General features: G+C 40.5%; 1 protein-coding gene across 9 annotated transcripts in view; it reads left to right on the top strand.

The window, feature by feature from the left end:
- Nucleotides 1-4,573: 4,573 nt before the first annotated feature.
- Nucleotides 4,574-26,979, top strand: part of RWDD3 (RWD domain containing 3) — a 249,599-nt gene continuing 227,193 nt past the window's right edge. For 5 of the 9 annotated variants that reach the window (XR_013557483.1, XR_013557482.1, XR_013557481.1 and 2 more), the window contains exons 1-5: nt 4,574-4,706; nt 11,550-12,037; nt 13,992-14,107; nt 14,206-14,342; nt 16,563-16,654. Coding sequence is in view for 4 of the 9 variants with exons in the window: in XM_060626095.2 (XP_060482078.1) it covers nt 4,622-4,706; nt 11,550-12,037; nt 13,992-14,107; nt 14,206-14,320 (804 nt within the window). In the remaining 5 variants the exon portion in view is untranslated. Of the gene's footprint in view, nt 4,707-11,549; nt 12,055-13,991; nt 14,108-14,205; nt 14,699-16,562; nt 16,655-26,979 lie in introns of those variants that run through there. The other 4 variants (XM_060626095.2, XM_060626097.2, XM_060626099.2 and 1 more) reach the window with 4 other exon arrangements.

The raw sequence follows: 26,979 nt of genomic DNA, 5'->3' as shown, positions 1-26,979 counted from the left end.
TGAACTTTAGAACCTGTTATCTTCTTTTCTTTTCCCTTCCCTCCTATTTCCTCCCTTTTTTTTCTGTTCTTTTTTTCCTTATGAGCAGTATGCAAAACTCAAATATCTGACATATTTTCTATTGAATACATTTTAAAAATTAACTGTTATTGTAGAGAATATAAAATACACAAGAGTAGACAGAATAAAATACCGAATCCTTCTGCACCAAAACTCTGCCTCACCAATTATTAATCTATGGTCAACTCAGCCACATCCACACTCTAGCTTCTCCCCATCTTCCTACATTATTTTGAAGCAAATCTCAGACCGCATATTATTTCCAAATGAAGTTTTCAGGTCTCTCTGTTGCTTAAAAAGCAGATGAAGCAATATTCTTCTTTTAGAAATAAAGCCAAATTTTAACTCATGTTCTTCTTTACTTCATAAAAAATCATCCTTTTTGTATCATCTTCTGAAGTGTTCCTATTTCCCAGCTCTTTGCTCCTCCCCCACTCCTCTTTTTCTCCCTCATTCCCTTGTCCCCTCCCTCTCTCTGTATCTAATACATCTTTTGCCTATAGGTCCTCCACTTTTAAAAAAAAAGGAAATCCAGGTCTAATTTTCCCATAGATGTGGTTCTTTGATCTACCTCCCTCTTTCAATTTTCAACCACAGAGAATCTATTTTGCCAAAATGGCAGAGTTTCCTCATTTATAGTCCCTTTATGAGTCTGAAAGGAAGGATTTTTAAAAAGTCACATAGTCTCCAAACTACCCCCCCCCCTTTCCTCATAATAAAAACTGGCTACATTGGTAGTACAATGTGAGAAAATATAATTAATAAGAGGAATCCAGTTACAGTAATTGCCAAAGTTAAGTATTGGATGTTATTTTAACTATACAAACTCTAAAACCCTAATGGTACTGAAGACTTGTTTTTATAAATTGATAAGGCATTGTGGACCTGGGCCATGTGGATGTTTTCCCACAAAGCAAGCTGGAACTGTTTTGCTATCACTCATGCATAAGAATCAAGCGTGTTTTTCATAGGCAGAGTGTAACCGATCTTTTGGAGTAAGTACAGATTATCTGGACCTGGTAGAGGCAGATCTTGCCACAAAATGGTATAAGAGTCACTGTCAAATTCTCATGGATTTTATTTGCTCTTATTTTGTTATCTTGGTGAAAAATAAAGTTGTTGACTTTCACACTGTAACAGAACGAAAAGAGCTATGGCCAATCAACACAACTGACTCTGTGTGCTTTTGGAAACCTACAGTGTTCCCAAGCGTTACAAACATATTCCTCCTCTGGGAACTTGTGGGAGGTACACCCATTGCTTTCACCTATTGATACTAAGCTTCACACCAATATGGAAATGTGGTGAAAGAACCTGTAATTGTTGCTCATTGTGTTTACCCAGCTAACCGAAGACTGAAGTCTTTGAGAACAAGGTTCGTTGCTTTCATCTCTATATTTCAAAACACTCAGCTCTTAGGGCCAGAGCAGTCAACAGTCCAGGTGTGCCCAAGAACTTTTTGTGAAATAAGTAAATACAGAAAAATACAGAAATTCTTTAGACAAAACCAGTAGCACAACTTAACTGAAGTTCAGGTTCATTTAGCATGTTGGCATGTAATGCCTCTTTTGTTCTTTAAGTGGTTCTTTCTCTCTCTCTCTCTTTTTAAGTTTTTATTTTAATTCCAGTTAGTTAACTTAACAGTGTTATATTAGTTTCAAGTGTACAATCCTCTTGGTGGTTCTTAAAAGCATTTTTACTTGTCTTATAGTTATGATCATTTTCCTTACCACGTCTCATTACTTCAGTATTTAGCTTTTTTGACATGATACTAACGTTTAACCAACCTTTCCTAATACTCTTTTTTTTTTAATGTTTATTTTTGAGAGGTGGGGAGAGGCAGAGAGAGAGGGAGACAGGATCCAAGGCAGATTCCACAAGGACAGCAGAGGGACGGATGCAAAGCTCAAACTCACAAACCACAAGATCGTGACTTGGGCCAAAGTTGGACGCTCAACTGACTGAACCACCCAGGCGCCCCTCTCCTAATACTCTTAAAATTGTGTGTTCCACTTCTATGCCCAAGTGGGGTTTGACTTAAAATTTCAGATACAGAGTGAGTATTTAGATCTACACACTACTCACGATAAAGTGAATAGAAGTGTTTTCCAAGAGAAGTTAAAGGAACTATCTCCTGGGCTAGTGGTTTTAACTGGAGATGAAAGATTGAAAACTTTTCCTCCTTATGGTCTTGGGAAAACAACTATTTAGAAAAGTTGTATGTATAAATAATATTCTAGCCACCCATACACTGTTTGAGGGAGAGGAAGTGGCAGAGAGAGAGGCAGAGAAAGAGACAGTGATCTAACTAGACATTCATCCACATGTCTAGACATTCATTCCACATTTAAATATTTAGAATTTTCAGTAGCCTGTGAATACAAGAAAATTTATTACATTAAGGTAGGCTTTAGATATTTGACATGTAGCTGATATTTTCATACTGTGAGAAATATCAAGCTGACATTATACTTTCTCTGTGATGATTATTTCCAAATGTCAGAGAGTAGAAACTTATTCATGGGATTTCAGGGCCTTAGGATAGTGTCAATTTAAAAGACATTCACATCGACTTCTTTTTTATTTAAACATGCTAAATGGAGGATGAAAAGCAGGTTAAGAAATCAACAGAGAAAGGAAGAGCAAAGAAGAAACCTATTGACAAGAAAATTTTGAATAGATTGATGTACTCTTACATAAATTTCATGGAATCCTAGCTGACAGCAGCCTTCCTGATTGTCTCCTAATATTTCTGACAACCGGAGTCTTGCTGTTCACATTACTTCACTCATATCACTTACGTTGAATTTGGGAAATTAAAAAAAAAGATATGAACTATTTGATTTTTTTATAGACCACTTTTAATAAGTCAAATAACTAATATTTGTATTTTAATACTGACATTAGACTTTAAAATTAAATAACTTAGTGATATGTTAAATTAACAATTTATTCTTTTGTTCACCAAACTCCTTAGAAACTAGTTATGAACCTACTGCACTGCTGATATTTTGGAAATAACTCAAAGAAATTTAAAAAATTATTATTAAACAAATTGGCCACCTCAGAGATAATTGTGAGTTTAAATAAACTTTCCAACTATGTGCATGGCAGTGCTCTTAATTACTTGGGGTCACGGAAATCCCATGGCAAGGCATCCTGTGAAATGCATTTCTCCCGCAGTCTATCTGGTTAGATTTCCTTTCTGTTTTTGGAAGTCAGCATCTTTCCTTTTTAAAATCCCTCTTTAGCAACAGTGGTAATGATGTTGAGGATGGTAACATGGATTCAGAATCTTAAAACCAGTCCCTTTTGTTGTGACATCTGTAGGTCAGTGACAGGAGTCACTGTGTAGCCATCTAAATTCTCTGATTTATCTTACAAAATGTTATTCCTGATACAAACAAAAATTGTGGAACTTCCAAGAGCTAGACCAGCTACTTCTTGGCATTGCAAAATTTTAAATTGTTATTTGGAAAAACAAAAGGACAAACCAAACATGCTGACTGATAGAACTATCACAGAGGATCACCGTAATCTTCTTGTTCACTAAATCAAAACTGAAACAAAAGGGATTGATAATTCTAAAACCCTACTGGTATTGCTCAAATTCTTAAACTGAGGTGCTGGATTCAAGGATGATCATTACATTATTAAGCTTTAAGAGTCACATGTTTTGTAAGCATCGAATATCACAAAATGAATAATACTGAAAAGCCAGCGATTGCTACATTTACACACTTGATTGTACCCCAAAGACCAAGGAGTCTGGGCTATCCTCTGTAAAGGCAGGAGACAAATGGGGAAGGTGAAGACGTTAAGAGGCCTATCCAGGACCACCCCAGTAACATCCGTAGAATGGCAGGACCGGCAGGTCCAGCCCTCTGCTTTTGCCGGGTTGAGAGAAAGAGGTCCCAGGAATCCAGCCCTGGTCCAGAGTCCCAGCGCCAGTTACAGCTCAGCATCTGGGGTTGTTATTGCCCCGGGGCCTTTTCCGGGAGTCCCACGCTGCCAGGGTCACTGCAAGCTTCATCGGACAGAGTCTCACCTGCTCTGTTACCTCTCATGTCCCCAACACCTACTTCAATTCTGAGCCGGACGAGGGCTCACCTCCCCGCTGGTCACTTTCCTGCTTGTTTTTATCTCCCTAATCGCCAAAGTTCCTTTCGCCCAGACTGTTCTCTACCCAGGCAGCCTAAGGCCAAGTCTGTGAGGGAATGGTGGGCGTTCAAAGCTTTAGCCTGGGCTAAATTTAGGGGATCTTGGGCTTTGCCGGAAGGCCTCCTCCCTCTGTCAGGAAAGCAACGGGTGAGCTGCACGATCGCCGCAGGCCTCCGGGAAAAGTACCCCCAGAACGACCGAGCCTCGCGTCCCGAGTCAACCAGCAGGAGCTTGTGGGCAGGACTCCTACCGCCGCCGTCCCCTCGCGGTCCAGCGCGCGGGAGAGGCGCGGGGCGCCCCCCAGTGGCTGCCCAGCCGCACCGCTCGGGGCCCATGGAAGGAGGGACGGCGGCGGCGGAAGGGGAGGGGCGGCGGCGGCGGCAGCGGCGGCGGGGTGGCCATGGTGGAGTCGGCGCGGGAAGAGCTCTCGGCCCTGGCCGCGATTTTCTGCGGGCCCGGCGAGTGGGAAGTGCTGAGCCACTCAGGTGACTACCCCGCGCCGGAGGGGCCGGGCGCCCTTCCTCCCCACCACCGTGACTGGGCTCCCTGCCCCGGGGCCCGCTCTGGGGGACCCGGCTAGTTGAAGGACGGAACGACCCGCCTCGGGACCGGAGATGTGTGGGAGCTGGCGGGAGAGTGAGGAGCCGCCCCCCCCCCCCCCCCCCCCCCCCCCCCCCCCCCCGTCTCCGACGTGAACAGTGGCGCGAAGCGCTCGCCGGCCCGCCCCGCCCCACTGGCATCGGCCGAGCGCCGGGCCCTGCTCCCGGAGCGCGCTCCCCCGCGCTTCCCCGGCCGCCTGTATCGACTTTAGATCTCACCTTGGAAAGAGGCCTACCCTGCCACCTTCTGCTTAAACCCGGCCGCCCCAAATTGCATTTTGTGCTTTGTAAGCTCTGCATTATTTCCTTCAGGTCATTCGCCATGGTTTTAACTCCATCTGGGCATTCAGTGTCCCAGCTTACGGGATGGCAGGCACCCTGTGTGTTACGTAATCACAAAACTCCACGGCCCCAGGACAGTGCCAGGCATACGGTAGTCAGTAAATGTGAAATGAATTTTTGAATTCGCCCAGTGCTCTATCCAAACGTTTTCTCGGTCATGTTTCCAAGTTGATTGCTTTTTTGCTTTTTTCTAGTCCACTGAAAGGTGGCTGTCTGTTGCTCTTGGGGACTCGAACCATCAGCTCACGTGTAAACACTGTATTTACACGTGTAAATTACACTGTATTTATCAGTGTAAACACTGATTCCCTGTAAACACTGACAAGGTTTCAAAGACACCGCCCGTGCCCTCTAGGAGCTTACAGTCTAGAAAGGTTCTTTTGGCTATTTGTTGATGATAGTTAAAGCTAATTCTGTCCCTGTCTGTGACTTCTGTTAAGTAAAAATCAAAACTGCAGATTATGAAAAAGTGCAGTGATGCAGATAATTTTCAGTTTTCATTTAGATTTTAAATACATTATGTACATTTTTTGGCATGGGATTCAGCCTTCTGTTATGTTTCAGCAACTATTAAAATTGCCTTTGTGGCCATAACTTGGTTGACCTTTAAGTAGGTAGCCTAAAAATGGTCTGGGTGTTGTGAGAAAGCCATCTAGGACTAAGGTTTCCTGGTATCGTCTGGTGGCCTTTTCACACAGGAAGCCAGAGCTGGGCCTTTTCGTTTATTCTTCCTTGCATCACCTGTGTTCGTGTGACCACTGCTCTGTTCCAGACACTGTGAAGCAATTCGGATAATCTAGCTTTATAATCCATATGAAGGAATTTACCTGTAGTGTTTTCTTGTCATCCCATTTCTTATTGGATAGCATTCATAATTTCTCATCATCTTACTGTCTCCATGTCTCTTTTTATTGGTAATTACTTCTGTCTGAGGCAGGCTATTTGAGAGATCATCAGTTTTCCTAAGTTCCTTCATTATGACTCAGCTGGGAATAGCCTGGAAAAATGAACATATGGTTTCCCATCACACCTCCAAGAGGATGAAATAGTAGTGGGGCTGAGCGTAAGACGCTGCCAACAGGTCAGAAAAAACCCAAAAAAGTCAGCATAGAAAGAAAGCAGTTCCTTAATAGTGAGAACACTGTGGACCCTTTATCTGCTGTTAAATTGAGCATGACTTTCAAGCCATGCCTCCTAATTAATTTAATTCAGCGTTCTGGCATCAATAAGTAATTGAATTATAAAAGAATTCAGTGTAACAACTTAGGACATTTTGTTGCTGAAAGGTTCGTTGGAGAATAGAACAATTCAGTGACTCAAATAGGGATGTTTGATGTTCACAACTGGGAATTCAGGGTAAGGTAAGGACTTCTTTAACAGACCACAATAAACATACAGTGGGCTGCTGGCTGCCATTCTCATAGTCACTGTTAGCTTGGGTTGGAGGATATAAGCTTGATACCAGAATATTCTTAACACCATCACTTCCTTTCTGGCCTCCCCGCAAATATGCTGCTTCTTGTTGCCACTGGAATCAGGAGAACATCATGGGACATTGTGGGTGGGATTGTACTTCCTGTATGAGGTAGCCCAGGAAGGGTTAGGCTGTCAACCCGAGGGTCAACTAAAAGGCCTTGAGATTGAAGAGGCTGAATCACTGGAATCAGTTAAGTTGGCCTAATTTGTGCTGGGAATTTCAGGGAAGTTAAGCACATGGCCTCTTTACAAAGGTTATAGTAAGCTTACAGTAAGAGGCATCAGGTATAACTGTTCTCTTACGGGTACGAATTATGTAAACCCTCACACTCCTGTCTACTAGGCAGGGCTGTGGGTAGACCAAATCAGGAATATTCTGCCCTTCCCTGTACAGTGCAGTCGGGCCAGGTGCCAGATTTAATGGAGTCACCTACCATGTACCTGATACTTCAAGTGCATCGAGAAGTTCACAGATGCTCAGGCTGGTTAAGGAGCCACCTGGCACCAGAATGTATGGACCCTTGCACTGTATCATACTCCTTGATAGTAATGGGGCTGCTGCGTGAGGAAGATAATTCTTAGCAAGGATAACACTTGTGAAAGAGCAATAATGAGCACCCAGAGAAAAGAGATGGGTATGACCCAACTTTTGTTCGGAATGAGTCTGAAGGGGAGTGTTGTGCATGTATATGCGTGCACACTGATCAGAGGAGAGTGATACTGATAAATCCTCATTTTCCTGATGAGATACTTGAGGGTCACAGATTGTATTGCTGTAGTCGGTGCTCATTATATGTGAAGTTGTATTTCTAGAAATTATCTTGCGGATCAGAAAGTTGTAAAATGGGAGGTATGTAAGACTCAATAGCATATAATATGCTTGCACGGTAGCTTCAGAGTGAATTTTTGTATTCTGCTAACACTCACATTCAGATTGGATTGGGCCCTCTTGCAAAATGAATCATGACTGTCACCCACTGACCCCTCTAAATCTGCTCAGCTCTGTTTCCTGCTGTTTGTCAGTACTGAGCTCACCTCTGTAAAACCAATTCAGCCTTGAACTTTACTTCTAAAGGATGGGATTGCCACTTTTAGCTTCCCTTATTTTTAGTTTCCCTTTTTCCTTTTTTCTCTAACCACATTTTAAACACCTAAAAACCCAGCTGTAACATAAAAACAAGCACAAGGGGGACGCATGCTTGTGGTGAGCTGCCTGGGAGCAAGAGGAAAGAAAACCCTGTGCAGGGAAGTATCAGAGGATACTGGGGGCCTCTTACCGGTTTTCTGAACAAAGTCTTACTCTGAGGATATTTAAAAATTGAAAAATAAAAAGCAAGTATAAGGAAAGCCAGTTGTATATGGTTTCTTAATGAGTCTAAATGAATCTTGAAGAACTTCTGTTAGATTGTTTACACTTTCCGATGTCTTCTGTTATTGGACAGCATTTACTAAGTTTCTCCTGTGTGACTATGAAGTAGGGGAAAGCCTTAAAAGTAACATTGCTGTGGAATTCGGTGTTCAGTTTTTCTAGTTTGAATTTCTGTTGTTTGGAGTGTGATTAGGTATATAATTTCTTTCATGTATTTGTAAGGAAGAATAAGGTTTGAAACCTATTTTAGTTTGTGTTTTACTTATGAAATTGATACACTTATTATAAGGCAGAGTGACTTATTTAAAAAAAAAAAAAAGACTAGGGAATTTGTTAATTCAACCAGAGGCAAGACCTACATCTTTTGGTGGGGTCTTTAGATTAAAATCGTCTTGGGACTTCGGAAAATTTTGGTTTTCTAGGGCAAGCATAAGTTTTCTAGGGCATAGGTGTTTATTGACAATGATGAATTTGTGAGTTAAACTTAATAATGAGTTTTTTGAGGCCAGGAAATGGCAGAGCTTAGCATTAGATTTAGAACATGATTATTTTTCTGTTAATCGCTGTTTCTAAGCTGTTAATAATCTTAAAGCAGATAGAGAAAACTTTGTTTTTTGAATCTCTTTTTTTAACGAGAAAATCAGATTGACAGTACATGTGGTTACATGAAAAATTCTGACTTGAGAGACACCCAGTTTAGTTGCATGTACAAACCAAGGCAGATATGAAATGGAGGGGTAATATGCATACTTCTAGAGTTTTAGGAAGAAAATGAGTTTTTAAAAGAATATGTAATTTTATTATATCAGCAGAGTGGTGTATGTTATTGGGCTTTTCGTTTTCCTGCAGCGATAATATCATTTTGTGTAATTTTAGTTTGCAGCCCCAGTGTCACCAAGAAGACCAATTAGGAAGAATGTTAATCCTTTCCAGTTTTTGAAAGACTCAAAGCAATTTTTCTTCTAAACATACAACCAATAATTTTACAATTTTCTAAGACAAGTCAGGATTTCTCCCATTGCTTTTCTTTTTGCTGACTGGGACCAGAAAATTACTAGGAGAGGAAAATGAAAATTGGTAAGGATTTGAATGGCCAGCTCAGTAGCCTTTTCATACTTTCTCCCTGGACTGCTTGTTTCTGTCAGTTGGTTATCTGCACTGGGGAGGAACCGGTGGGTACTTATATGACAGGGATTGGAGAACACTGTGGGTTTCAGGGTTTTGTCAGAAAGAGATCCTGGCTAGAACGGAAAAGCTTGCTTTATGGGTACAGGTATAGTATTAGTTTCCTGTGGCAACTGTAACAAATTTCTGAAAATGTGGTGGCTTAAAACACATATTTGCTTTTATAGTCCCAGAGGTCAGAAGCCTGAAATCACTTTCACTGGGCTAAAATCAAGTGGTCAGCAGGGCTGTGTTCCCACTGGGGACTCTGAGGGTGAATCCATTTCTTTGCCTCTTCCAGCTTCTATAGCTGCATTTCTTGCACCCCTTGGCTCATGGTCCTCCTCTGTCTTCAAAGTGACATCATGGTATCTGGCTTCAGTGACTATATTGCCTTCTGTGGTACAATCTCCCTCTTCCTTACTCTTATAAGGACACTTGTGTTATATTTTGTGCCCGTCTCGGGTTCGTTAACCTAATCACATCTGCAAAGGCCCTTTTGCCATGTTCTGGGGATCAGAACACATGCATCGTTGGACCGTTGTTCAGTCTCGCACAGGTAGCAGTGACTTCTGCACCTGTGAGACCCATGGTGACGAGCTAGCCACCTAATGCTTAGAGCTGTGTAACTGTAAAATTAAAAAGTTTCTTATAACTTGTAAAATTACTTCTTGGTTGTTGTCTAAAAAGAAAATTGAGATATTCCAATGTGAAGAAAATAGTTCATTTGGTTCAACTGTAGTAATTCTGGTATGAAAGTACCACAAAATAAGTTCAAAGTACCATGGGAATCATAAGACAGATTTTAGGTGAATATTTGTTGACTGATGAATGTATGAAGATCTTCAAAAGTTAAGCTTCCCCTCGAGAGAAAAATTGGGCTCCCTAGAGGTTTTCTGGAGAGTTTATTCAGCCTAATGGTTATACGTTGCCTGTAGGTGTATTTATAATGCCCATTTCACATAGTGAAGTGTACTGATCTGACATATATGGACTCTATTTAATAATAAAATATTTAAAAATGAGGAACTGGCCGGAAGAAACAAGGGTTTTGAGAAATGTGATGGATCGTAGAGGAATGTACTAAAATTTAGAGAATTTTTCTTTATACAGTACACATTTTTCTTATGTCAACAAATTTTGGCTGTATCACTTTAATACGATCTTTATAATGGTTACCATTCGTGTTTCTGGGTGGTGTCTTAAAATAGTAGTGCTTTGCAGCTGATACTGAAGAGTCTATTAAAAACAAAAAACAAAACACGACAAAAACCTCTGTGCAGCAGATCTGTTTGGTCCTGTATGAATCAATGTCTGTCACAACAGCTTCTGTATTAATGGGATCAGATGGCTAGAAAGCCGTTTTAATGTTCCGTTTGGTTCTCTTAAGGGAGACACATTCAGGTTCCAGTTGTTGAGGCTGTGGGGCAGCAATCCAGGTATGAAAATGAGAAAGGTTTGCCTGCCTCTCTTGTGAAGGAGAATGGAACGAGGGCGTGTGGAGAAAGAAGTAGGGGTAGAGAGAGGCAAGTCGGCTTCAAAGAGATCCGTCTGCACCCAGTTCTCTTCTACTCTGCTCTTCTGATCTGTGTGCTGCTTGCCCCCTGCAGAATGAATCAGCCTGACGTTTTATCAACTTTTTGAAAAGTGGGGTGAAGTGGTGTGGAACACATCAGAGGGGTGAAGTGGAGCAAATCTGAAAGAGAGCAGAGTGTTTCATCTCCTATCCTGTGTGTGCTTCCCCCCTCCTCCTTCTGGAGCCAGAAAGGGCTGAATTGATGTCCGCCCCATTTTAGTTCATCTTGCTACCTTCATGTTGCACTGATACTAATATATTTGAAGTAAGAAAAGAGCAGGGCCGGGCAGTTACTGTATCATGCACAGTCATCGGTTTCTCTGCCCCTGCAACCACACAGCATCCCAGTGTTTGCTTTGACTTGAATTTGCCCCAAAGTGACCTTCCTTGAACGTACTGTATCACTTTTTAATTAATTACTGATTTTATATATACACAATACTGTTTCTCTGAATGTTCATATGAGTTTATTACGAGTTTCCAGAATTATAAGTAGGTCTGGGTGGGAAAAAAATTTGTGATGAGAAACCCTCTGGGAAATCTGAATAAAAATGGGGCAATAGCCGGTGTAAATGCCAGAGAAGTCCTGGGTGCTGGTATGCATGAATCCATGAGTATATATGTATGGCTGAAGGAGATCATCTGTAATTCACAGCTCGCTTAGTATTATGTGTCTCTTCGCAAAATAACTCAAGTTTTCTCATGAAAAATAAGTAGATCTGGAAACACAAATTTTGACTTCTTAGTGTTCCATTCAAATCACATTATGTATAGCTAATAATTATTTTTGGGTGCTTTCCAGAGACAGATGGGACCGTGTTCAGAATTCTCACAAAAGCTGAAGGACTTATGGGTGAGGATGTACCTTTAGAATTGCTGTTCCACTTACCGGTAAATTACCCGTCGTGTCTACCTGCCATCTCGGTTCACTCGGAACACTTGACCCGGGCCCAGTCCATGACCGTGAAAGAGAAGTTACTTAAGCAAGCAGAGAACCTTTTGTCGGAACCTATGGTTCATGAGCTGGTTCTCTGGATTCAGCACAATCTCAGGCACGTCCTCAACCAACCAGAAACTGGAAGTGGCCGTGAAAAGTGTACCTTTGCAACAGGCACGACTGTGGATGATGGACTGTGGATGACTCTTTTGCATTTAGATCACATGAGAGCAAAGACCAAATATGTCCAAACTGTTGAGAAGTGGGCTTCTGATCTACAACTGACAGGAAGACTGATGTTCATGGGTAAAATAATACTGATTTTACTACAAGGAGACCGAAGCAATATCAAGGTGCCAGAAAGTTTAATGTTGAGTATGAATTTGGCTATTTTCTGCCAAAATGGTGTTAATGGATCTCTATCTTCTTAAGAGTGTCTTTAACTTCTAATTATATCTACAAACTTGTAAAGCTTGAATAAGTAGATGATATTTGAAAAATCATTCCAGGGGCACCTGGGTGGCTCAGTCAGTTAAGCGTCTGACTTTGGCTCTGGTCTTGATCTCACAGTTCCTGGGTTCAAGCCCTGCATCAGGCTGTCTGCTGTCAGCACAGAGCCCGCTTTGGGTCCTCTGTCCCCCTTTATTTCTGCCCCTCTCCTACTCTCTCTCCCAAAAAAATAAATAAACTTAAAAAAAAAATCATTCCGCATAACAAAAGTAAGGGGTTATAAAAAAGATCTCTGTGGTGCATGAATGTTTGTAATTAGCTTTGAGCCTTAACTTTATAAATGTGCACGAAAAGTTTGTGCGTGTTTGTATTTCATTCTTTGGCACAGCACGGTGTCTATTTGTGGGTAGTCTGTGAAAGGTTAAACTTTTTGGCAGTTAAAAACACATTCTGACACTTTAATTTGGCTCCTCTAATACCTGGAAAGAGGCGCTGGTCCTTCCTAAGGAGGATTTAGTGTTAGTGGAAGTAGAATCGTTAGGGCTGTCAGCTTGTCACCACCCACCTAACTTTTGCTTTCCACCTGACTTGTCTCAGCAGCTGCTTTCAAAATCATCATCTTCAGATTTTCCAAGTTCGAATTCTCAACTCATCTCACCTGTTTTATGTGGTACCAGACAAGGAAAGCTGCTTATTATATTTTATATCTTGAAAGCGCTACAAATCACTTAATAGGTTTTGTGCTTTCAGATAGGTTGGGTCAAGAATACTTACAATTGAATTTATTCAAAACCGATTAAGCTTGCACAACCTATAATCTGAAAGATTTGTGAAATAACTACCTAGCTTTTTTTTAGGGTGGGCGCTTATCACAATACGTAATTGGTATTTGGTTAACCGGATGAGTGCTGGGTTTATAGCATACAGATACCACAAATAATTAAAGCTTAATCTAAATCTTGGTTTGAGGTCTGACCAAAGAGCCAGGTGTTTTAAGGTGATTTATAGTATATCTACAAATCTTGATATTTCAAGTAAACTACTGACTGACAAAATGAATACAAATTAATTTCCGTGTTCGTATTTCCCTGAAAGTCTCAGATTTTTCTTTAAGCCAGCTCAGGAACGTTAGTCTAAGCGCAGCTGTTCTGCAGATGTTCTGCAGATTGGATCCATCAATCAATTAGCAAGTATTTATTCATTTGACTCGAACTTTGCTAATGTAGAGAAATTACACTTTTTAAAGAGTCCTTTTATTATTATTATTATTATTATTATTATTATTAGCTTTCCCTAAAATGCCACTTCATGTAAATATCTCTGTTCGATTTTCTAAGATTGCGTATCAGGGTGGAGAATTACAGGTACATATTTATAGATGCCATGCCATTTGGAATGGCAAGTGCTGTGTGCCTGTTAACCTCCTCCAGACATGGAAGTAGTGACATTAATGGCAGTAGTTGGTACTATTAATTGTGCCATAGCTGTGTGTGGCAGCCTCTCTGAGTGCTTTGCATGTATTAACTCATTTAACCATCACAGCTTCCCATGAGGTAGGTGCTGTTATGAGTACCATGTCATGGAGCAGGCTCTGAGGCACAGAGGGTGTAGGTGGCCAGACTGGAATCTGATCTAGTAGGCTGCATGGTCCAGATTTAAACCTGTGTAGTTTGCATCCTTCCACCAGCACATTATGCTGCCTAGTGTAGAAAGACACCATAGCCCTCTTATTGCTTGATTCAGAAAGGGGGTACTCTTTACGTAGGAAAATAAGCCTGCAGATTTATGGCTCCTTTGAAACTAGGACTTTGAGATTCAGAGTAGCATCTGTTTTTAATGTACTGATTTATCATTTAGGAATACCTGATTCTTCAGAAAACCTCCAAAGTAGATGTGGACTCAAGTGGAAAGAAATGCAAAGAGAAAATGATTAGTGTACTGTTTGAAACAAAAGTACAGACAGAACACAAAAGGTATAATTTAGTACTATTGCAGAACGAAAAGTAACTGAATCGATAATTATACTCTGACAAATCTAGGCATATTCATGAGTTTCTCTTGTATAATGCAGGTTTCTGGCATTTGAAGTCAAAGAGTATTCATCGTTGGATGAGTTACAAAAGGAATTTGAAACTGCAGGACTTAAGAAGCTTTTCTCCGAATTTGTGCTTGGGCTGGTAAAATGAAATGGAAGACAGGAATCTTTTAGTAAGATAGCAGTGGTTCTTTGTTTTGTTTTGTTTTGTGTTTCACATTGGGTTTTGGGAATGGCTAATTGAAATCCTCACAAGGGAACAATTTTAAAGTTTCTCTGAAGCAAAATGATAGCTACCATTCTAACTTCAGGAACAAAACCCAATTTTGCTTATGGAATATTAAACAGTAAAAACATCCATGTATTCTAATTTTTGCCAGCAAAGACTAGGTTCAATAGATGGAATGTTATTTGCAAGATAAATATAAGATGATGATGGTAAATGAGCCCTTGTGTTTGTATAGCAGATTTGTTTGGAACTGTGCAATTTTCTGGCTAATTTTCTTGTAATTAAATGAATTTTTTTAAAGGTTTGTTTTTGTGTTTACTTTTTCTCATGTTTACATTTTTAGCATTTGATCACGATTTTCCCCTATTCAGCTTATTATATCTAATGTTTTAAGTTGAATGTTAAGAAAAATATAACACTGATTTCTTTGTGGAAGTGCATGAATTGTTAGCTTGAATAAAATCAAAGAAGTTCTGTAGAACTTGATTTATGATCGCTTTCTTTGAGGTCCCAGATAGCACAGTACCTGCCAGTTACAGGACTAGAGAGTCTATTTAAATTAGAATTCTTTTTTGAAAAATTCACCTTCTGGTTTTACAAGGGGAAAACTTTCACACAAAATGAACTTGACTTGTTGGATGGAGGAAATGATACAGAGATACCATTAAAAAAATTTTTTTTAATGTTTATTCATTTTAGAGGGAGAGAGAGAGAATGTGAGCAGAGAAGGGGCAGAGAGAGAGGGAGACAGAGAATCTGAAGCAGGCTCCAGGCTCTGAGCTGTCAGCACAGAACCATACGCGGGGCTTGAACTCACAAGTCTGGGCGGCCGACTTCAGCTCAGGTCATGATCTTGTGGTCCGTGAGTTCTAGCCCCTCGTCGGGCTCTGTGCTGACAGCTCAGAGCCTGGAGCCTGCTTCATATTCTGTGTCTCCCTCTCTCTGACCCTCCCCTGTTCATGCTCTGTCTCTCCCTGTCTCAAAAATAAATAAACGTTAAAAAAAAAAAATATATATATATATATATTTTTACTATATAGTAAAGAAGAAGACACCAGAAAATAAAAACTTGCATTAAAATCTCTAACAAGTGTAAGGAGCCATTTACATTTCAGAAAGGATATTTGTGTTCACAAAGCCAACAGTACTTCTGAAATAAGGGGCCAAGTGATGGAGGAAAGGCCACACAAATCCCTCTCCCTGCGATCTATGAAGTACAGTGATGTAATTATAAAATCCTAACCGATGGGAGGCATAAGCGAGGGCACGTTCGAGCATGCCGGTAGTGTTCCTTGACAGCGTTGCTCTGGCATCGTGGTGGTTCAGTCTGATTGTCTCACTTTTCAGGCACCCTTACAATTAAGTTATTCCTACCTAATGATCATTTTATGGGGTTCCAGCGAAGGGGGATTTTCGGTTCATTTTATCTCATTCAAGAATATTTGTGATTTTTTTTCCTGGAGAACTGGTAAATGTTGTAGGTTGTTCTATGGGAATGGTATGGCAAGGAGACACTAGGCTACTGATATGCTAAACTGAAAATAGGCTTGAAAATTTGGGACTGGACGTTATCACCACTTTCTTTGACTTAACTAAACGAGGGGATTAAAAGTTACTGCCATCAAGGTTGTAGCAGTAGCAGTAGTAGGAGGCTGGGTCTGAATTTTATCACAAGAGAACTGCGAGTGCTTCATTTTGCCTTGACTCTTCTGTGCTCAAGTGTTTGCCACACCATGATTTAATTTATGGTTCTCCTTCAAACTCTCATCTTCAGATTTGACCTTCCACCCCTAGAGAAGAGCTTGAATCAGGCAAAATTGAATGTTGGTAATGACTTTCTCCAAATTAATTACATTTCTATTTGCTAAAATGTTTTAAAAGTATTGGTTTTGATTTTTTTTTTTTTTTTTGTGGATGTTCACATCTAAGTCTTTCACAAATGTATACACATTGGAATGCAAAACTAACCTTGACGGTGTTAGAGATTTATATGAATTTAATTTGATGATCTCTGAATAAAAGGAAATTTAAAATCATGTGCAAAAAGTCTGTAAGAGTCTCTGGTATTTTCTTAACTGGAGGAAGATGTTTTTTTTATCTTTTTATATTTTTATTTTCTTAACTAGAGGAAGATTTTACTAAAACCCTGATGCTTTCTTTTCAGCTTGAGGTACTTCTGAAAAGCTAATTAGGACTTCCAGAAGATAGAAGATGGGGGGCCAAGGGCTGGGACCCCTCAAGGACTGCACTGTGAGAGTAAGTACTAGTTGTCCTAGTACTATAGCTAAAGTTGGTGGGTTCTGTTAGGTCCAGAATGTCTTAAGCTTTGAATTTGGATTAGGGTAGTCCATGATTCTAATGCCCCATATCCTCTAAGTCTTCTTTGGAATCAGATAACATTATCCTAGGTGTCAAATTTATAAGTAATTTTAAAATTCAGTATTTAGCAGATAATCAGAGATAATTGGACTCATGAAGAGACAAGATACTATTAATGAGAAACAACAGAAATAATAGACAATAGAAATAGAACCACAGGGATTCTACATGCTAGAGTTATTAGACCTAGATCACGAAACAGGCTTAGTATGTTCCAGGAGATAAAAGCCAAACTTGGAACTGGAATTAGAAAATGTAAAAGGTGACATGCTATATTTATATTTGAAAAACAACAAAACAAAAAACAAATAGAAATTCTAGAACTGAAAAATATTAAGAATTCAAGAATGGTTCATTAGTTAAAGTGCAGTTAGGAACCCAGAAACCAGCCTAGGTATTTCAAACAGTGAATCTAAAACAGGAATTGGTTAGAAGACCAAAAGAGCAAAAAGGAGAGGGAGTGGAGCTAGGTGACAGAGAAGAAAAAAAGAGGGGAGGGCGATCTACTCAGCGTTTAGAAATTATGAAACATTTACCTTCTGCTGCACTTTAAAGACTATTGTAGTTGGTCCCAGAGCTACCGCTGCTGATAGGTACTATCTCTGGTCTATTGGAGTTGCCACTTGCTGCCACTGCAGCAAATGCCAACAGCCGTCACAGTGCTGGAACCTGTACCACTAGCAGAGTTCCCAGCAGTGCCTCCTATTGAGCAAACTCAACAGGAATCCACCTGGTAAAGAAGTCTGGGAAATGTCATTTGAATAACCCGACCCCAGGAGAACCACAAATTTAGGAGGATGGATGTGTGTGTGTGTGTGAAGGGAGAGACCTGTGTGCCTATAGTAAGTAACCAGCACAGCCTTCCCTTTTAGCTTTTAAGCATTCACACCTACTCCCTACCCACATTTAAACTTCTGTACAAGTACAGGTTTATGCTTCTATCAGATTTAACTATTTTTTTCTGTACAAATGAAGACTTTTAACTTTCCCCCCAAAAGTGGAGAAATAAGGTCCCATCAGTTACTATTAGACTCACTGGTGTTAATTCTTTTTTTTTTTTTTTTTTTTGACGTTTAATTCTGTATTTTGAGAGAGCATGGGGGAGGGGCAGAGGGAGAGAGATGTGGGGCTTGAACTCACAAACCGTGAGATCATGACTTGAGCCGAAGTCAGATGCTTAACCGACTGAGCCACCCAGGCGCCCCTGGTGTTAATTCTTGTTCAGTCACAATCCCACCTGGATGTTCTGTAACCTGAAGATAAACTGTAAAGTTCACCACTACCAACCTTTCTTATATAACTTGAGAGAAGGAAAGGGAAAAACTTGAGGAAAGTGGGAAGGAAAGACAATATATACAAAGATACACAGAACAAGCAATGAAGCAAATTTGCATGAGTACTTTGATACTTGTTTCTATAACTGATCTTGAAGCTGTAGCTGATATTTATAACTTCTCCTTCTACTCCATTTTTCTTTGCTCTTGGTCAGCACTTTCTCTAGTTAAGGCTCTCTGTCTAGTAGGGTAGCCAACTCTTCATTTTGGAAGGATCTACATTTTCAGGAGTTGGGTTGCTTATTAACTTTGACTATTGAACAAAAAATATTAAGAGGTATTCCCTGGGCTCTTGACATAATTCTTGTCAACCCCATGGTGTAGCAGTAGCCCAGTTTTCCTGTAGTAATCTGGATCAATCACCCCTGCCATTTTGCGAACCTCTTTCTTTGCTTGTTCATTTAGTGTTCTAAGGAGCCTAATATATTCAGGTGTCAGTCTCACCTTCTAATTCATTTGAACCATTTTGTGTGGCTGGTAGAAACATTCCTTCCATGAGAACTAAGACTGCCAAACCAGCATAGCCCAAGTTTACAGAGTTGGGAATAAAAATTTTGTGAGTGGATTATATGTATAATACAGAAATCCATCTTATTTTAATTCCTTGATTTCTGGACCCATGTATTCTGGCAGTGGGAGAAATAATATCTTATATCGGTCACGGATTCAAAGTACATCTTTGTATTGTATGATAGCACCTCAACTTTCAGAGTCTTGTCTTCTAGCTAGCCAGATAACTGACTCTTTTGTAGGTCATTATATTATTCTATCAAGCTAGCCACTTCTGGGCGATTTGGCACATGGAAGGCCTATACGTTTCATAGTCATGAGCCCATTGCTACATTTCTTTTGTTGTGAAATGAATTTTTCACTTCAAAATTATATTGTGCTCTCACAACGTCTATAATATTGTGGTTGGTAGTATTATAGAAAGGAACTTCTGATTTATAACTGAAATAAGTATTTCTCTGAGGACAAATTGCTGGCCCTTCCACTAGAGAAGAGATCCAATGTAATTAACTAGTCATGAGGCAGTAGTGTCTCCCAGGATATGAGGCCCTACTGGTGGCTCAGCATTGATCTCTGTTCATAGCAGGTTAGGCACTCAGCAGTGATAACAGCAAGATCAATATTGGGGAGAGAAATTTTATGTTGCTGAGCCCATGTATAACTTCTATCCCTGCTGCCATATTTGCTTTGTATTAGAGCCCACTGAGCAAGCACAGGGGTGCTAGGGAAAGAGGATGACTGAAGTCTACAGAATGAGTTAGCCTGTCCATTTAATCAGTGAAGGCTTTCTCTGCAGTGGTTGTCCTTTTATAAACATCACATGGGACGTAAATATTCTCATATTTTATGCTCATCCTGAGGGGTCCATTCATATATATCTGCCTCAGATCTCTGTCATTAGTCTTCTGATCTAGTTCTTTCAAAGTGACTGATTTCCCTGGCCAATCCATTAGCCAGTGCCCATGATATACTATAGATCTACACCATGGACATTTCTTTTTAAATTTTTTTTATTTTTTAATGTTTATTTATTTTTGAGAGAGAGAAAGAGAGAGAGAGAGGCAGGCTGCAAGCAGGGGGAGGAGCAGAGAGAGAGGAAGACACAGAATCAGAAGCAGGCTCCAGGCTCTGAGCTGTCAGCACAGATCCTGAGGTGGGGCTCAAAACCACAAACTGTGAGATCATGACCTGAGCTGAAGTTGGACGCTCAACCGACTGAGCCACCCAGGCGCCCCACCATGGACATTTCTTTACCTAGGTAAAGTATATAACCAGAAGTACAACTCAGAGATTTACCCACTGAAAAGGTTTTTTCTCTTCACTTTCACCTCTCCAAGACACTTTAGACTGGAATGGTAATTGCTGAAGAACCATCCTCAGAAAGCCTGAGTTCGTTCTTCCTCGGCTAACAAGTTATGGGTACTCCCCGTGATGCTGGAGGCATGATCCTGGAAGAAGCAGCTATGTAGTGGTTTCTATGGTCATCTGAGTCACTTGGTCATGCAGCTTGCCTGTGCCTTCAGGACCTGCTGGAGCCTGCTCTTGGACACATCACTTCATTGTACATACCCATATTTATGACTTCATGGATGAAATAATATCCAGTTCATGACAGGTAGCTCAGGTCACATAGTCAGTTGGTGTCCCACAGTCAAGTGTTCAGTGTCAATGAAGAACCAGGAGCAAGCTAGGAGCTCTTTTTCAAGAGAAGGATAACTATATGTAAAAGAGCATGGCTTTGATATAAAACCTTAAGTTCTATTGTACTCTGACTACATTGGGCTCCATTGCGTCATCTGGGCTGCAAGGCCCACGCAGCAAGACAGCTTATACTCAGTTTGGATCTGCAGCCTTTTCTTACTCTGGGCCCCACTCAAAACAGGCAACTCCAAGGGTTAATCATCAAATGGGGCAGAAAATCACATTAAAATATAAAATATATTGCCTCCAGAATCCAAACATGCCTAGGAAGCATTGTATGTTAGTGGTAGGAGTGTAAGGTGAAGCAACTTGGGATATTCTGGGATATGCCTCAGAACACTGGACCCCTAAAAACTTTACCATGCTGGTGAGCTTCTGAATTTTCATGGGCTTTTATCTCCCTCTTTTTGGTAAGGCATTTAGAGTACTTGCTACTTTCTGTTTGCCAGGTCCAATCAGCATCATGTTCAGAGGGATGTTAAAATGAATGAAGAAGTCCTTGAATACTGAATTATGACACAGAGCCAGAGAGCTGACATAGTCCTAAAGTAAGATATAGTCCTGAAGTGAAAGTGTCAGGCTGTACTTGCCAGGTAAAAACAAACTACTTCTAGTGGTCTTTACAAATTGATACCAAGGAAAAGTATTTGCCAGATCCAGAGCTAGATACCACGTACCCAGGGCTATGTTGATTTGCTGCAGGATAAGACTACATCTGGAATAGCAATTATAATTGGAGTCATTACCTACCCAAATTTGATATTCTGCAGCCATTCTCTGAGACCCATCTGCTTCCGCCAAGCCCAATTGTTGAGTTAAATGAGGATGTTCCAGGAATCATGCTTGGAAAGGACAGAACAAGGTCCTGGAACAACTGAGTGTCTGCATTGGAAAAAAAAATTAAATTTTGCCCCTACTTCACAACCAAGATGAATTCCAGATGTATTAGAGGCCAAAATGTGAAAGGCAAAAATACTTTAGAAGAAAATACAGTAGCATATTTTCTTCACCTTCAGATCCTGGTGTTAAACAGGACACAAAAGCAAAATCTTGACGGGAAAAATTAGTAAGTTGGACTCCACTAAAATTAAAAACATATGTTCATCAAAAGATACCATTAAAGATAATGGAAAGGCATGCCACAGAATGGGGAAAGGCATTTAACATTTTATTGATACAGGTCTCATTTCCAGAATATTAATAAGAAATAGGCAACCGGATAGAAAAATGGGCAAAGGAATCTTGAATAGGTACTTCACAACTGAAACTATCCAAATGGCCAAAAACAGTATGCAAAGGTACTCAATGCCATTGGTAATTGGGGGGGGGGGGGGGATGCAAATAAAACCACGATGATACCACCAGCCACCCACTGGAAGAATTTATTTCTTTGTTTCATATTGAAAGACTTTTAAAATGTTTTTTATTTATTTTGAGAGAGACAGAGAGGGAGAGGGAGAAAACCCAAGCAGGGGAGGGGCAGAATGAGAGGGAGAGAGAGAAAATCCCAAGCAGGCTTCCCTGTGTCAGTGCAGAACCCGTAGCAGGGCTCTATCCCACGAAATGTGAGATCATGACCTGAGCTGAGATCATGACCTGAGCTGAAATCAAGAGTCTGCCACCTAACCGACAGAGCCACCCAGGTGCCCCCACTAGAAGAATTTACAAGATGATTAATAATAAGAGTTGACTAAGAAGTGGAGCAAGGTCCATACTGATGCACCCTTGGTGGGAGTATAAATCCACCCAGGTACTTTGAGCGAACAGTTTGATCTAATCTAGAAAAACTGACAATTGCATACCCTATAACCCAGCATTTCTGCTGCTAGGTATGTACCCTCCAGAAACATGTGCATAAATGTGTGAGGTTACCTATACAAGAATGTCCATAACAGTATTATTTTTCATAGCCCAAATGTGGCAACCCAAAACCTCCACCAACACGGAACGGACAAGTAAATTGTGGTGTAGTCATGCAATGGAATCCTATAAGCAAACTAAGTGACTGAAGTATGGCCACATAGAGCAACATGGATTCATCTTAAAAAGGCAATACTGAACAAATGAAGTGAACACAAAAGAATACGTACCATATGATTCTAAATGTTCAAAAGCAGGCACAGTGGCACTAAATTACAGATGCATTCTTGGCTTTTATTATATGGCTTGCAGTTACCTGTGGGGGGAAAGGATGGGGTTGTGGTTGGTGTTGCACGTGACGATTATTTTTGGGGGGTGGGGATGAGGGTGGAGGAGGGAGAGCGATGGCTACGCTCTACTTCCTGACCAGGTGCTGGTTTCTCAGACATTTCAGTTGTAGTAATTCATTAAGCTGGGTATTTAATGTGTTATTTCTACTTTTTTTTTCTCTTGTGAAAGTAGGCCTGGCTTTTAAAAATGCCGGTTATTACAATATATTTCGTAAATAAGAAAAATATTGAAGGTGATTCTTAAATCTTTGTAATTAATGGCAACTTCTCCCATCATAAAGGCTCAGCCACATTCAAAAATTGGAAGGGAGGCACAGAAGAATAGGCTATTTTAAGTAGAGTGGTTAGGGAAATCTTCTCTAAGGGGGTGACATTTGAACCAGTGCCTGAATGAGAGACCAACCAGAGAAAAGTAGGCAGTGGAGAGTTCCAGGCAGCAGGCCCTGTAAGTGTAGCAGACACGAACCTGAAGGAACATAGCCTGTTTGAAGTAGACTCAACTGGCTGAGGTTTCTGTGCCAGCAGCTGTACATCCGCCTCTCTTAGCATGCCAAATGGCCTCCGTCTTCCCTCAGTGATGCTAGCTTTATGAAACTTTTGCTTGTCAGCACTATTTTTGACCCTTCAATTTGCTGTTTTCCACTTACTTTTATACAAAAGGGAAAATGTAGCATTCAAATAATTGTACAAATACAGCGATAGAAGATGAAGATGTTAACAGTTCTGGCATTGTCGCACAATAGCTTCATTTGTCTATCTGTCAGTTGATGCACCCGAGTCTGGATTTGATAAACGAAAAACTACATTTAAAGTTTCACTACTATAGATTGCAGAGGGCACAAAAATGAGTTTGAAATAAGGAGACTAAAAACAGGGGCAATGCGCCCGTATTATGAAAAATAGACAAAAATGTCTGAGGATTGCAAACCTGCCATTGATGTATAAAAATTCTCAAGAGATGAGAAAAGCTGGGGAATGGAATCTTCTTCTCTGGTCACTTTGTCATTTCAGCTACTCTAATGCCTCAGTTTGCTTACCACCATTTGGTTTTTGACTAGATTTTTTTTTTCCCCCAAACAAGCTGGATCATAGGTTTCAATTGCTTCAGATAATCTGAAGTGATGTTGCTTTATTTTTTCTATACCCTCTTGTATTAGTTAGGGTTCTTCAGAGAAACAGAACCAACAGGGTATGTATTTATTTATTTTACAGAATTGGCTCAAGTGATTATGGAGGCTGGTAAACCAAACATTTACAGAGTGGGCCTGCAGGCTGGAGGTTCAGTAAGAGCCGATGTTGTAGTTTAGGTCCAAGGCTGCCTGTGTGGAGCCCTGGGGAAAAAGCCAGTGAAGGCAGTCATTGTGCTGGTAGAATTCTTGCTTGGGGGAGGTCAGGCTTTTGTTCTATTTGTGTTTTCAACTCATTGGGTGAGGTCCACCCACATTTTGGTGGGCAATCTGCTTTCTCAGGGTCCACCGATTAAAATGCAAACCTCACCCTGAAACACCCTCACAGGACCATCCAGAATGATGTTTGACCAAATATGTGGGCAAAGTGGCACAGCCAAGTTGACATACACAGTTAGCCCTCACACCTCTCAGGAAGTTGCCATCCGTAGCTTTGCTTTTAGAGGGGAGGAATGTGGCTTTCAGTTCCTAGCTGCTTCACTCATTGCTGTCTCTTACTGTATCTGTGTCCGTTGGCTACAAAACATTAGATACTGATATGAATCTGTAGTCGTACTGGTAAGAAAGATACTGTTAACAAAACAAGTTAACAGCCTGACAAACTATAGTTTTCTTTGGCCTGACTGGCTCCTTTTGAGTCAGAACTGGCCACAATAATAAATTCCACAAAAAGTTGCATTTCTACTAGCCCAGGAGTATAAAAAACATAGACTCAAAGACATGTATTGATTTTTTTTAAAAAAGTGAACTCACTTGCTTTGGGACAACTTTCAAGAGCTCTAAACTTGTGTTTGCTTAGTACATTGCTGGCAACAGACACCCTGAAGTGTTATTAGGAGAAAATTCCAGAATTGTGCTCCTTCTGTGTGAACGCCAGCCTAGTTCTTTTCTGATGTGTCTGACAATCCTGCTTCTCCATCACTGGGGGACAGTTAGTCTCTGCTAATCTTCAGCAGTAGACCTTTCATGCAACCAGGAAAGCTATGTTGTAAAGTGCTAGTGGTTTCCAAATTTCTATGCATGGAGTTTTTCACTTCTTTATTACTTGAGAATTTCATCCATTTGCAGAGCTTTCATTATCCCCTCCGTGTAGCCCAGGCTCAAGTTTACACCTCTCAGGTCCTGACCTCTTTCCTGAGCTCTACACACCCATTTCTAATTCTGCCTGACATTACAATCTAGATTTTGGATTGTACAATCTACACAACTGTATACATCAAATCTAGTATGATTAAAACAAACGATTGCATTTTTCTTGTTGTTGATATTGTTACCGAAACTGTCACTGGGCTCCTAGGATTAACCTTGGATGTTTGCATTGACTTCTTCCTCACTTTCTTGCATCCAATTAGCTGTCACGTCGAGTTTCTACTGATTCTTATATTCTCCCATCTTTTCCATTCTCGTGGGTACACCGTATGCCAAGTTCTTATTTTTTTCTGGCCAGGACTATTGGAAGTCTCCAATCTAGTATTCTCATCTCTGTTCTCCCTCTGTCCCATCCTATCCATTGCTACAGTTAATATTCCCTCATATAAACCTTGAGGTCAGATATGTTTCAGAACCACAGATTTTTCTTTTTGATTGTTGAAGCTTTAGAAAGGTAACACAGAGGGGCGTCTGGGTGGCTCAGTCGGTTAAGCATCCGACTTCGACTCAGGTCATGATCTTGCTGTTTGTGGGTTTGAGCCCTCCCTGCATAGGGCTCTGTGCTGACAGCTCAGCACCTGGGGTCTGCCTTGGATTCTGTGTCTCCCTCTCTCTCCCTCTCCCCTGCTCATGCTCTTTCTCTCAAAAATAAACAAACATTAAAATTTTTTTTAAAAAAGAAAGGTAGTATAGAGAAGATACTTTATATTACAAAATCTCCCTAATGGAGTCTGGAGAAGCATCCTATAGTCCAACCTTGTTTTTCTGCAGTGAAATGTATGAGTATTCACTTTAAGGAAGATAAATAAAAAGTATCACTGGTTTTGTATTGTTCGTGTTAAACTTTAATGCCAAAGGAGTTTAGATAAGACTGGCTTTTGTTTCCAAGTAAACTAGCAAAAAAGAACCAAAATAACATCCCATCATTTTGATCTTTGGGACTTTTGGTTTTGGAACTGTGGGGAAGACGTGGTAGATGTGGACTAGGTAAATCTTCCTCACGTAACCATATCACTCCCATTTCCTGCTGGGTTCGTTGTAAACTCTACACTCTGCCATTTCAAATGCCTTCTCCATTTGGCCACAAGCCATTATTTTCTGCTTTTATCTTCCACTCATCTACATATTGTTTTGATCTATCTCAACTGGTTAAATACTTCTTATTTTTTCTTCTACATATACTCAGGTTCATCCTTTTTCCTGTAATGTCCTTGCCTCTTGTCCATTCTTCTGCCAACTAACTATCTATTGACATTTTTCTCTGTTTTCAGAATGTTTCCCTCCATAAACAGTTTGATCCCCATTCTGGGATCAATAATCGATCTTTGGTCTGAATTCTTTTAGCAAGCTTCAGTTTTCCTGTATGCAAAATGAGAATCATATCACTGTCTTACCTCTCAGACTTGTCACTGGATTAAATCCTGCACAAATGCACCTAGCACAGTGTGAGACCCATTGTGGAACTCAACTGGGGCTAGTCCTTTTTCTTCTCTTCCTCCTTCCTTGCTTTTACTTAGAATACTCTGTAGTTTATGTTATTGTTTTAAATATACTTTTAATTTCCCCACTACTAGATCAGAAGTTTTTTTTTTTTTCTTAAGTTCATTTATTTATTTTGAGAGAGATAGAGACAGAGTGTGTGGGGGAAGGTCAGAGAGAATGGGAGAGAGAGAAACCCGAGGAGGTTCTACACTGCCAGTGCAGAGCTCTATGCGGGGCTTGAACCCATGAAACTGTGAGATCATGACCTAAGCTGAAACTAAGAGCTGGATGCTTAACTACTGAGCCACCCAGGTGCCCCACTATATCAGAAGATTTTTGAGGGTAGAACTTTGCTTATTAGAAGCTTAGCACTTACTGAGTTATGGGAAACGAATATGAATGGTGTTACTAGAGACATTTCAACCCCTCCTTTGGATTCTGGACAGCCTGATTTCTGTGCCTATGAATGTACATTCAAAAACTCAAAACCAAATCAAACCTATGATCACAAGACCCATCTTGATGTTTAGTGTCATAATTTCTGTTTCAGTGGAATTCTGAATGTCCAGAGGCCTTATAATGGAGACTGCCCACCCAGGATCTTGACAAGCCTCACGGCCTAGAGGGGC

The sequence above is a fragment of the Panthera onca genome, chromosome C1 (assembly GCF_046562875.1).
Source record: "Panthera onca isolate mPanOnc1 chromosome C1, mPanOnc1 haplotype 2, whole genome shotgun sequence".
Classification (NCBI taxonomy): Eukaryota; Metazoa; Chordata; class Mammalia; order Carnivora; family Felidae; genus Panthera; species Panthera onca.
This window is presented reverse-complemented; position numbering and strand designations above follow the sequence as displayed.